We start from the raw sequence: 13262 nt of genomic DNA, 5'->3' as shown, positions 1-13262 counted from the left end.
CACTTATACTTTAAATACCATAATTTTAAATACCATGGCAGTTCCCTTTTGTGAAATGTCAATACAGATTCATCTTAATTTCCCAGTCTTGGATTGCCTCTGCCATGACTAGGTAACAAATGAAGAGCGAAACTGGATGGAATTGATCCTTTCTACCATAGGTTCAGAAATGCCTTGGATGGCAGTTTTTTGGGGTGTTTTTTGTACTTGCTGTATTGAATCCAGGCTGGATCTGCTATTTGTGTAGCCTTTCTTTAGACACATTTTTTAAGTTGCTGTGTGATTTCTTGATGTATTTCAAATATGTCCATCAGCCCTTACTCCTGCCCCTCCAGTGTGTGGTCTCTTAGTTTCTGGAAACCTGGGTTCAGGAGGACTTACCAGTTCCTTTAAAAACAGCCAAATTCTCCCTTCTCTTTGCTTTAGCTGGTTATAATACTGTAAGGTCAGATGACCCACATGTGCCTGTGTCCTTTTTTCACTTCTCTTCTGTCATTTCCTGATATCCCAGTAATTTTTATTATCCTGAGCCCATTTCAACCAAGCGTAACAGAGAAGAACATAGATTGCAGAGGTAATGCTGTCCTTGAAAGCTTCTCAAGGCTGACATCACTGAAGGAGCCGAATAGATGGCTGCTTTTGGGTAAACGTAAATCTTGCCACATGCAGATTTGCCTGAAAACTTGAAACTTGTGCGGTAGGAGACACAGTGATGATCAAAGGAGAAGAAAACTCTTTTCGTAACAGTCATGCAATGGGAGGAGGAATTGCACAGGAGTGCTGGAATAGTGCAGCACATGCCTTGAAATGTCCTATAGGCAGTCATGATCCTGGTATCTATATCTGTTACCTATGAGGTGCTGAAGACCTGAAGAAGATGGATAGCCCCTTCATGTTCAGGGTATCTCCAGAGATCACTGCAGAATGGAAAGGTACGTTTCTGCTCTGGAAGAAACGATTGTGCTTTCCATAGGAACCTTATAAGCAACGACCAAACAATGCTTGAAAACCTCAGGAAAACTCTCAGAGAACAAAAAGAATGTAAAATGGAAAATCAGGAATTCCTCAGTGGAGTTCTCCAGAGTCAAACGATGTGACTTGGACTAAGCTGTTACTGTTTTCTCATTTTTCCTGCATTTATGGGCAGCGTATGAGAAATGCATTTTGTGTGTGGAATTGGAACTTGGAAAACTAAGTTCTGTTTGGGAGCAAGACTTGTGTCTGGTAAATGGCTAGCTGTGTGACTAGTGAATCACTACGGTGTTTGAAATGCTCTTTTATATTTGCAGGGTCTCCTAGGTAAGTATAGGTTTGAATTTGGGTTGGATTGTGTATATATCAGGCCTATTGCAAATAGGAAGAATTGCATTTGGGTTTTGGTTGTTATTTTTTCCTTCCCTTGTTAAGAAAAAGTAAGATCAGTGGACTATATAAAAAGGAAACAGACATGATTTGAAGGTGTTTAGTTTCTTGTTTGTTTTTGGTCTCTTGTTACTAGTATGTGTTCTTTTGATAAACAGTTATTTGAAAACAGAATTTGCTTCTTCTCTGGCTGCTCACTCAGAAGGAGGAGATAGGAAAAGGTCTGGGGAAAAAATATTGAACTAAAAATTATATAGCTCTCTAATAAATACTTACAATAAATAATTGTCCTGAATAGATTCTCCCTCTTCTTGATGGGGTATCAGTATGCTTTGGACAGAAGAAAGAGTTCATTTTCCAGAAACTTGACTTTGTTCCAGATCATTCCAGCATCTTTTTCTTCCAGGTGTGGTCAAACATTAAATATTGCTTATGGCTTTACTGTGGTAGCTCAGTGTAATGCACAATATGTGCTTTGGGCCTTCTCACCTTTTGGGGCCAGAATAGCTGAGAGTGTGAAACGGAGCTCTTGCAGCATTCACCGCCACTAGCTCTGATCAGGAAAGTGCAGGCACATGACTTCTGCTCTTCCAGAGCCAGAGGCTCAGGTTTTGACAATTCACAGTCTGAAGTCTGCCAGGAGGAGTAAGGCTGCAAGAGTAAGAGGTGGTCCTTGTTAGAAATTTTAGAAATAAATAATTTTGAAGCCTTAATTTGGCAGGGTTTTCAGAGCAGATAAAGGGTAGCCTCTGAATTCAGACCTCAAATGACTGAAGTAAGCCTGCTTGAAGAAATGGGATCCAGTAAATCTTAGAGAGGCAAAAGCACAGTTGCTTTCCACTTTCTTAGTTCTTCTTCCTCTTGAAACTCTTGGAACTTCTCCTTTTTCTCCCTTCCTGGAATTGTTCTGGCTCAAAATACACCTGTAAAATAAGATGATGTCCAGAAGCAGTCATTGAGTCTGGAAAATGTAAATTCACTATATGGTTTCAAGAAGATGTTAGCTTTCATAGAAAGAAAAACAACAGCAAATGAAAAAAATCCAACACATGAAGCATTGGGCAACTCTTCACATACATGCTACTACCACACGCTCCCAGCAGCAGTTGTCTGGCTTCTTAGTGTGTTAGTACAGACTGCTTGCTCTGATGACACTGTATCTGTTGCTGAGGTTGTTTTGCTGCTTTTTGTTTAAAGACTGGGAGTATGATGATGCCTCAGTCCTTGTGGTTACTGAATTATTTAGCTAAGACCAGTCTACCTCAGAACTCTTAACACAGAAGTTGCTCTTTGAAGTTGTGTGGAGAATTGCCGGGGCTCAGATGTCTTGGCTGAGGGATTTCTGTTGCTAGCAGTGTGAAGCACAGCAGCTACTTCAGGGTAATTTATCACCTGTTTTCCTACAAAGTAATGGCTCACTTTCTTTTCCCCAAGTGGACTTTGGATGCTCTTCAGAAAAAGTGCTAGTTGAATATGTGAAATTCAGTGATACATCCTATTTTACACTTCATAATTCTAACTAAAAACTACCGGTATAATAACAAAAAAACATATAAGAGAGGAACTACAGGAACTTGCTTTTGGAGGACACTAAATCAAGTGAGAATTACCGTAGTTGTGGTTTAAAACAGTTTATATGCACTCTGTTGAGTGATGGAAGAAGGCTTTACTACAGCTGCACTTAGTGTTTAACCTTGGAAGAGAGGATTCCTTACAAAGGAATGCTAAAACTCTTTATCCCTATTGGATACACTTCCTTTCTTAATGTACTCTGGTTTCCTCTGACCTTGTACTGGCCTTATAAAACAGCACAGGTTGGTGTGTTGATGTGCCAAAGAGCCACATAAAATACTTGCATGTTGCTGTTATCCCCGGATACGTCACATTTCAAAACCTGTGAGTTGTAAACACATCTTGTAGAAATGAATAGGAAACATTTACTCAAAGGCCTGTAAGCTATGGATCTGGCTTCTTTTCTGGTGTTCTGTCATCATTGCTCCGTGCATGTATACCACATGATACCATACGCACCTTCCTGCAGTTACCAGCATACTCTTTCTTCAGAGACTACCTTTGCTTTAGAGTGTACTTTCTGAAGAGTTCAGTGTCTTGTGGTGTGGTCCATTGTGTCGTGGGATAATTTGAAAAAGAAAAAGGGAGAAAAAAATGTAACCACATCTCTTGTTGTAAAATTGTTTTTTTTACTTTAGTTGTTTTCTTCTAGGCTGGTGGTACCACAAGACTTGGCTGGTGCTTGCCCTGGGCATCATGGTGGAAGCATCTGCATCACTGTAGCTAAGGGCAGTGTTCTCTTCTTGCTGTAAAGAGTTGCTGTGCAGTGAAGTAAAAAATGCGTAGTACTTGAGACCATAATGAGATTCTGCAATCATTTGTTAAACACATTTTGATGCTATTGTTAGTATTTGGTGTTTCATGAACAACTGTGCTGGTGCTGTGAAATAGATGTAGTTTCTGTCCTGAAGAACTGCAGCAAGAGATGTGATTTATATAACTCATGTTCTTTTTGCACTCAGTTTTATATAAATGATACTGAATAAAGGCAGTATTAATTATAGCATTGTCTTTTTTGAGTTTGGCTTTTGCAGCCTGAAACATACTTCTATGAGTGTCTCTTGTCTTTCTTACTCTCTCAAAGACACTAATTTGCTTGATATCTCTGTATTCCTCATTTTCTTCTTCAGATATTTCCTTACTCTTTCTATAACTGTCATTGTCCAAATTTGCCTACAGATCCCAAATTCTTAGAACTTTTTGCGATGTTCATTATCTCTGTCTTTCTTGGGCACTTCAGTGCTTGGCTTCTCTCAGCAAGCAAGAGAAGCTTGATGATGTACAAGATCTAGACTTCTGGTGCTGTTTAGTGGTTGTGGACTCAGCATGACATAGAGCTATAGGTTGTGGTGGGGGTTTACAACTAGTCCAGATAGACCTTTGTCTCTGAGGGTTGTTGTCTTCCACCTGAGGATCGGCTTACCTGTCTGTCTCCTGGACTTGTGCCTGGGCCAGTGACATTTACCACAGACGTTCATGCAAAGAGGTCAAGTTGGTCTTGTTTTCTGGGAATTGTGACCCTCTGTGTTAATAGTTTTACTCCAATGTAGAATGTTGGTTAAATTCACATGGGTCTTCGGGGGACTGTTAGGAGTACCTGCTTGGCAAATTTACAAATTGGTACTCCAAAGCATTGAGCAATTTAAATTTGTTTTGAGAGGCCATTTGACTAGTTTTAAGTTTGAATGTTTCAATCATTGTGGAAATTACACAAATTGGAAAAAATTCAACCCAAGCAGGTGAAATCTCACAAATAAAGTACCTGAAAGCAGGCCATAGGGAACTTGGAAGGCACCTAACGTGTGCCAGCAGTGCTACATAGAGCACCGTAAATTGTACTGCTGCAAAAGCATCTCTGACCTTTGTAAATTGTTACCCTCACCTTTGCCCACTTCTGTCTCTTATCTTCTCCCAGCAAAAGCCAAATCCAAATGTGGCGCCACATTCTTCCCCTGTGCCAGTGGGATCCACTGCATCATTGGCCGCTTCCGCTGCAACGGCTTCGAGGACTGTCCCGATGGCAGCGATGAGGAGAACTGCAGTAAGTGTGGGTCTGTGTGTGTGAGGGCACTGCTGCTTCTTTCAACTAATTAATACCACTTAGAAGAATTCGATAGCCTTTAGTTTCTGAGTCAAATATTCTCCCTGTCATTTACAACCTACATAATCCTTGTATTTTCACTTTATAAATCAGTCTGTGTTGTGGGGGTTTTTTAAGGTCCAGCTCACTCTTGCTTTACATATAATGCCTGTATGATATTTCAAGCCTCTTTGTGACTTTGAAATGAGTTTGTGACTTTTGAATGAGTTTTAAGCTTCATATTTGCTTTGAACATGTTCCCTGTACTCAAATGTAGCTCAAATTGGGCAAATATTAAGTATCACTTTGAATTGTTCCGTTTTTGTTTGCCTGTTTCTTGTCACTGAAGAATATGATGTATTTGTTAATCAGTACGTTTAGGTGTCTCTGTTTATACATGTTCTCAAACAACAAAAAAGCAAATAATGGCATATTTTGAGAAACAGGTTCTTGGAAAAAGGAGGTTTTTGGAGGCAGGCATGCCTGCCAATGTGCTAACTTCACAGAATATTCTGAGTTGGAAGGGACTCACAAGGATCATCAAGTCCAGCTCTTAAGTGAATGCCCCGTATGGGGATCAAACCCACAACCTTGGTGTTATTAACACCATGCTCCAACCAACTGAGCTAATCTCAGACTGAGCTGCTGTTCAGCAACTTGCAGGGAAGTTGCAGCACAGAGTTCATCTGAAGTACTGCTTGACTTGGGCTAAACTCTGTGCATGTGGCTGTGTAGATCCTTTTGTATCTGTAAGTCTAGCAGGGATATATCATAGCAGTAAGGACAAGTTATGTTCAAGCCAGCAGCTCTGTTGTTATTATCAAGAGCTGATAAAAGCATGGGTCTGTAGGTAAAAGCTTGCAGGAAAGTACTTGCTTGCTATCTTGTTGGAGCTTGCTGAGTATTCCTTTTTAATAACATTTAAAGGTCAGGAGGAGGACAACAGACACCAGCTTTCAAAGATAACAAAAGGGGCGATCTTTACAGTAATCTATCACTGTCTGCTTCTTGGAGGACTTGCCTTTCTTGTTCATGTGCTTTCCCCCACAGCATGAATATCTCTTAAGGTGCCGTCTGTTGTTGGCCTAGAGAGTCTGGTTTGAGCCCTGGGAAGACTGTGGCAGTGATGTAGCACTTCTGGAGAGCAAGTGAAGCTAGAGGAAGATTGAAGGCTAAGGAAATTCCTCTGGGTTATGCTTAAACAAATGGACTAGAAAAAAGTTTTGACAAAAGTGCTTTGAGTACCCTTGAGGTAGTGGACTGATAAGCAGCAGGTCTCAGCTGGAAGTGCACCAGCTCCTGAAGTTTGTTATGAATGAAACAATTTCCCGTGAGCTTGTAGTGTGTAGTTCCAACGAGACTTTACAGCTGACGATAATATGCTGCTGATCTCCCTGTTTCTTTATGCCATTTAAGCATACTCTTGGTATTTTCTAGCATTCTGAATGTCAGTCGCTACTTATGAAGAGGAACAACAATGTAGGCCCTAAGGTGACCTCGAAAATCAATGGTGTACAAGCATGCAGTAGTTTTAAAGCAAAGGATCTTTAGCATGTTCATGATAAACATGCTTTTGGGAAGCTGGAGAAATTGGGAGTGTTTGTTACATATACTGCAGGTTATATGCAGGGCAGACTTTAAAGTTTTATATTTTTTTTTAAAGACTCTTTAAATCCAGCTCTTACTTTAAAGAATAAAAAATAGGAAGCCGGTTAGTATTTGGAAACTGAAATGCCCTTTGTTATTGTGGCAGAGAAGAAGTTTGAAGCAGACAGGGCATCTAAACAGCTTTTTTAAGGTTTTCAATTAGAAAGTTTCATTCAGTTTGTCACCTCATTACCAAAAACTGTTGGGAGTCAGAGAAGAGTGCCAACAATGATTAAGGGAGAGAGGTTGGTTTATGAGTAGATATTAAAAACAGCTAAGTTACGCATATCTTGGCTAAGCAATGACAGTTGGAGGTTAAGGCTATATATGGTGTATATGAAGGGTGCAAACGCTGTTCAAGGAGGGAACGTGTAGTTATATGTGCTGGGCTATAGCTAAGAGTAGAGGGCTGAAATGAGAAAAGAGAAATATGTATCAAGAAAACCTCCTTGACAGTGAGATGCATTGAAGCTGTGATGTAATCTGCTAGAAGTGTTGAAAACTACACTGCTTGAAGCTTTAAATGAAAATAGGCATGGCATCTTAGAACATCTTACTGCTGGGTTTGGCATGAGTGAGAAGACTACTCTACCTAAATGAGTCTGCTTAAATACTATTCTGTTTTTGCTGTCTGTGCAACAGTGGGCCTTATGTGAAAGGATTTTCTGGACGCTACTGTAATGTGCATATTACCCTTAAAAAGGAGTTGAAATTCAAACAATGAGAAGTTGAGAGATCTCAGCAGTGCCATTGTATCAATTCAAAATAGTGAGGAGAATGGGGAAGGAGGAAAAAAACAGAAGCAAGGTAAATAAACCACTGCCTGGCAGTTCTCAGCCAGGATCATTGTCCGATAATATGAAACTTAAACTAAACTGAGTTTGTTGAAGAAGGAATCGACAGGAGGTGTTTATGGTAGGCAGTTCAAGTCCATATGTCTTCAGTGTTAGCAAATGTGGAACAGTGATCATGATTGGGGCTCTCATGAAAATGAACAGAAGGCTTATCACAGCTGTGGGTGGAGTAAATCTCTGCTAATTGTAATGAATCTTGCAACGAATTAGAAGTTTCAACTTTCCTTGTTTAGAGGGAAGGTTGTTTGACTGCCAAGTTACTCTCACATATTCAGCAGACTGACCAACTGTTGAGTTGTGACCTGTTGTCATTGCTTGCTTGTGAGCTATTTAACCGCCTGGGTAAGAGAATTTCTAATGAAAGATCTCACTTTCTCTTTTTGCAGCAGCAAATCCCTTGCTTTGCTCTACTGCCCGATTCCACTGTAAAAATGGTCTTTGCATTGATAAAAGCTTTGTGTGTGACAGTCAAAATAACTGCCAAGACAACAGTGATGAAGAAAGCTGCGAAAGCCCTCAAGGTAGGCACAGAGTTTTTATTCTATTCTGCAATGATATTCCAACTCAAATTAACGCGGAACAGGCTCAGCAGAAAATAAGATTCTGTTGGCTTGCTCTAAGTTGGCTAGAGCTGCGGTTTCCTCATTCTGCAAATAATGAAGTGTGTAGAGTGTGTGTGTGTGCATGCATACATTTCATTTTCAGTGCTCAGAAGACTGGTATCTTTTTCAGATTATTAAAAACACATTTTTGCAGGAAGTGCTTATAATCTGTGATCCAGCGCTCACTGAAGTTGCTGGGAATCCATTTAGTAACTTCTGCGAGATGGATTGGACCCAGGGGGATTGATAGTAAAAGTACAGTTGAAAGTGAATCTGTCTATTTACCAGATGAGTAAATCTTGTGTAGCCTTAAAACTTTAGATCCTCACTGCTCAGTTACTTTCTGAAAGGCATGTTTCACTGCAGGACAAGTCTACAGTGAAAGCATTTATTCCTACCCTTCCTTGTTTCTGTATTTAGAGTAAAGGATGAAGGCGGAAGAAAATTTTTGCTTGGAACTTGTTGGTATTGAATCTTGTGAGAATCTCAAAACACAGTCTTTGATTTAATTTTTTTTCTTTTTTAACCTATGCTAAAGTCTACATCTAGTGCTGGATATCTTCAGGGGAGGTGTGATATGCTTCTACCTAAAGAAAGCAGGGCATGTGAAGAGAGAGAGAGCAGGGTATGAAGGAATAAGTAATTAGTGAAATTGAAGGAGAATGACTTTAATATATAGCTGCACTGATCATTTAGTCTTTTGTGGAAAACAATCCTGAGCTTAACACGGTGATAAATATTCTTGACAACTCACAGAGGAAGAGGGAAGACATGCAACAGCAATGCCAACAAAACAAGGTTTGTAGCAATGGTGTGTGACAATCTCTTCTGTGTCATTCCTCCACCTAACCTGTGAGCTCTTTCCTGTGGCTCCACATGAAAGGGCTGAAGGGGTCATCCTGGTAAGGCATCTGTGTGCTGAGCTACATCACACCCTGGGAACTGGCCTTGGATCAGGGCCTCGGAGAATGGGTCTGGCCTGCCCCTACTCTCTGTCTGGAGGGGGGAGGAAAGGGCTGGTGAGGGACTAGCGCGTGCCGAGGGACAAATTGTTCTTCACTACAGGTCTAAGGCAGCATAATAAGATTAATGTGATTGGTAAGGTTTTGTGTTGGGTTTCTTTTTCTTTCTCTTTTTTAGCTTCTGAAGCTTAAAGCAGCAGTGCTGTTTTCCAAGGTTGGGATGACTTCTTCCTTTGCAGATTAATTGGCTGGATTGCCTCCAGGTTGTTTGTTGTCATGACAATCTGCTTTTGAAAGTGACTGTGAGGCGCAGGAGAAGAAATGAGCTGTATTTCATGAAGCACTTACTCTTGTCTCTATATTTGGTCCTCCGGGAAATGTCAGAATAGAAAGAGGGTTAAGCAAAGTAATTCTGATTATATATGAAAGAGAGCCAAACAAGGAAAAAAGAACTCTTTCTCATTAAGACAAGAGTATCCATGGTTTGTGGGCTCTTTTATTTAAAGAAAAAAAATCTGAGTATGAGGTTGGGAATGAGGAGTTCCCAAAGTATAATGCTGGTTGTGGGATGTGATTGGTTTTGCCCTTTGGCAGCTCAGAGCCTCCCTGAATTGCCATTTCACCATCTGGAAGTGGATGATGCTTGCGTACCTGTCTTTCAAAGCAATGATTAAACAGTGTTCAACTGTTCAACTTCCCATCTCAATGTAAATGACAGTTCCTTCTGGAGTTTTCAGCTGTGGGTATGTCTGTCCTGGCTTCTAAACACACCAACTACTTTGTGTTAATTGGGAGTTAGAGGCTACTGTGGACAGTCTTTAATTTCTCACAATTCTTTCTACAGCAGATCTAATTACTGTAATTACAATGTTAACATAGTACCCAAGAATCCTGGTCATTAACTAGAACTCAAGTGCTCTGGGTACTTGGGGACAGAGCAAAGCAAATCTGTAATGTGTTATAAAATGAAGATAGAGGGTTTTCTTCCCACTGGCTATGTTATCACATCAAATGTGGTAGCTTTAGTTCAGTGTAATTGAGTGTAGTCTGACATGTGAGATTGCCCTTGTGTGCTATTTTTCTATCTATAAATGTGTTGATTTACAAGTCACCAAGGTTCTGAACCACTGTATGATAGTGTCATTATCACCATTTAACAGATGGGGAAAAGAGGGCATAGATCAGCTAAACAAAATGATCCTGGAGTGCCATCCTGGCTGGTGGGAGCAGAGCTTCATCCATGCTTGTCTGCTTCAGGGGCATGTCATTAAACTTAATCAATGTTTGCAAACTGGTTTGAGATACTGTGATAACATGGGAAATAGAAGTGTTAATTATTAATTGATGCTTGGCTCTCCTTCTGCTCTTGGGTATACTGACAAGCTTTTTAAATTACCACCTCTTCCTACTCTTCCATGAACTTCAAAGGTCTCCTTTATCCTGCTGTCATTACTGGAAAGCTCCAGTAGCATATCAGTTTGGTTTGTGTCAGATACTCCTCCATGCGTAAAGATCCTTTCAGTCAAGAAGGGTCACTCTGCAGGCTAGGAAAACAGGAATGTGACCTCCTATTGAAAAATATGCTGACCCAGCTTTGACATGGAACACTTCAAAATGTGCCATCCTTGATGAATAATAGCTTTACTAGCATGCTGCAATTTGGGATGAGCCTGAAGAAGTGCATTTATAAGCATTAATTTCAGTCATAAGTGCTAGCAGACTCATTTGAGAGGAGGGAGACAGAGTCCCCAGGATTTAGTTGTGAAAATGAGAGGAAGATCAAATTTTGCAGGATGTGTTCCTGCCCTCCTTTCTCCTTGCCACTTGTGACTGAGTATTGCATGTCTTACAAGGGTTTGTATGTCATGGGGAAAGTGCCAGATTAAACAGTGACAATTTAGCAGCAAGTCAAAGAATTCTACTGTAATTCCTGACAGAAATTATTTGTAGCTCTTGTTACTGCCATGATAAACTTCAGGGCTGTTCCTTTAATCCCACTCCAGCTAAACTTTGGTCATCTCAGTTTTCCAGCATTGAAGTAGTACGGCCAAATACTTCCCTTTGTCTGGAATGTGGTGTATTCATCAAAGCATGTGCTTCAGTTTTTGGGATTGGATGGAGGATATAATTGCTTGGATTATCCACAAGTCGAATATATGAATTACTCTTTCTAGGGCGTTATTCTGGTTTTAACACCAGCAGTGATTGGAAATTTCTGCTCCTGTTCTGTACTTAATGGATCTTAATTTAGTAAAGTTCCTCTCCCCCACACACTTCTTTCTCTTACCACTCTAAGATCTCTCCCTATGCCTCGAATTAGCTGACAGTGCTAATCATTCATAGCATCTGCTCTGGGTGTACTCCGTGGGCCTGCCTGTTGTTGGGTGGATTTCCTGTTCTGTGACAGGCATCCACTCAATTGGAAAGGAATTTCTCCTTCTTAATATTTTCCAACAACTGTGTAAATTTGTTCAACTCTAGGACTGTATTTAATTTATTCTCTCAGTTGTGGGGTTTTATCTAGAAGTGTCCTCATAGTGCTTCTTTCCTTAGTTTCTCCTCCATTTTGTACTTAGAATTTAGAAGGCTTTAACACCAACAAAAGCACACTGGATATTTTGATTCAAACGTGTTTTCCTTTTGTGGCCCTTCTTTTCTTTCCATCTAAGTTTGCTAAATAGCTCCACTAGCTTTAACCCCGTTGCCTAGGAAAGGGAGTTTTATTGCTGCTAGTCTGTATTCATTCTGACTGCTGCTGTAGAGAGGGGCTCTTGACTTCAGTAATGTTTCTGAAATTCTAGCTCTGCAGTTGTTTGTAAACAGTACCGTTGCAGTCGGGTTATAAACCAAACTCTTTGGAAGTGTTCAGAAGTTAATTCTTGCCATATGTTTCTACAGTGTATTTGGTAATGTCCACTGTTGCACATGTGGGTACCTCCTTCTTTTATTTTTTGCATATCTTTTCATTGAATTTGCATTAGGATTTTTATATACCCCAGTATTCTAAAACAGGTTTAGAAGCATACAGAGTTTAAAAGTGCCCTTTTCTCTGTGGCATATATAAATTGCTGGTATAAAAATTGTCAACATATGAAAAAAAATTCTGACCCTGTGTCAAATGAGTGGAAAACCCTTCAAAATGTTGACTTAATAAAATTAATCTTTAGGTGATAGTATGAATGCTGTAATGGTAATTTCTGTGGATTAAGGTATAGAAAAAGCAGCAGACTGGCTGTAGAGGTAAGCACTATGGCCATTGCTGCCGTTTGCATGATAGTGTTGCAATGCATATTGGATTTTAGAATTGATAGCTAAGTGGAACAGACGTACTCTAAATTTCAATGAAATACCACAAAACCTAAATTTTGAAACACAAATAGCTCCCAGAACATCTGACTCCATGAGGAGCTTCTAACTAGCCCTTTGGACATGGTAAATTAAAATTCTGAAATTCCCAAATGCTGTGGTATCACTTAAACATCCCAAAGCTTTGTAGTGTGATCCTGGCAGCGTACGTTTCCTTTTATTGAGTCTCTTTTTGGCTCATTATTGACTCAGCTTGTACACTGAAGCTCAACTCACAATTATTGTGCATAATCTTAGCCCAGATTCAGCCTGCAGCAGGAATTTAATACTCAGAGGCAGACTGAATAGAAGCAGAAACTTAAGGAAGGATGCAAATAGAATGTCACTGAATGTTTTGTTAAATGAAGGTTTTGCCTGAGCATATTTAGCTCTCTAATATCCCTTTTTATAACACTAGCTAGATGGAAATGGTTTTTTTCTTTCATTCCTGTGTTCTTCTAGTCCCTAAATCCAGGCTTCCTCTTCTTTCCTTTTTTCTCTCCTCATAAGATTATTTATTTGAGAGAGTACTTGTCAAGAAAAAAATGGATCCATCTGCATGGAGACTAATAGGCAAGGTGAGCTACAGGAGGCAGATGTTTGTGTCGTTGGTAGTGGTAATTTGAGTGACTGGTAAGTCAGCCTGTGCATTGATTTCGACAGCATGTGGGCTCTGCTGTCTGTGCTGCCCCCCCGGCCAGTCCATCGTTTGTAAAATGGGTTGTTCATCACTGGATAGGAACAGCAGATGATAACCCAGGCATTATTGGACACGGGCCCAGACTCATTCAGAAGCATGGTAAGTTCTGAGTGAGACTGAGAGAGGAACTCTTACTTC

General features: G+C 40.2%; 1 protein-coding gene across 2 annotated transcripts in view; it reads left to right on the top strand.

The window, feature by feature from the left end:
• Window positions 1-13262, top strand: part of LDLRAD3 (low density lipoprotein receptor class A domain containing 3) — a 74758-nt gene that overhangs the window by 14222 nt on the left and 47274 nt on the right. For both annotated transcript variants that reach the window (XR_003527536.1, XM_027642489.1), the window contains exons 2-3: window positions 4850-4975; window positions 7902-8036. Coding sequence is in view for 1 of the 2 variants with exons in the window: in XM_027642489.1 (XP_027498290.1) it covers window positions 4850-4975; window positions 7902-8036 (261 nt within the window). In the remaining variant the exon portion in view is untranslated. The remainder of the gene's footprint in view (window positions 1-4849; window positions 4976-7901; window positions 8037-13262) is intronic.

The sequence above is a fragment of the Corapipo altera genome, unplaced genomic scaffold, assembly GCF_003945725.1.
Source record: "Corapipo altera isolate COAL_440 unplaced genomic scaffold, ASM394572v1 23b, whole genome shotgun sequence".
Lineage (NCBI taxonomy): Eukaryota > Metazoa > Chordata > Aves > Passeriformes > Pipridae > Corapipo > Corapipo altera.
This window is presented reverse-complemented; position numbering and strand designations above follow the sequence as displayed.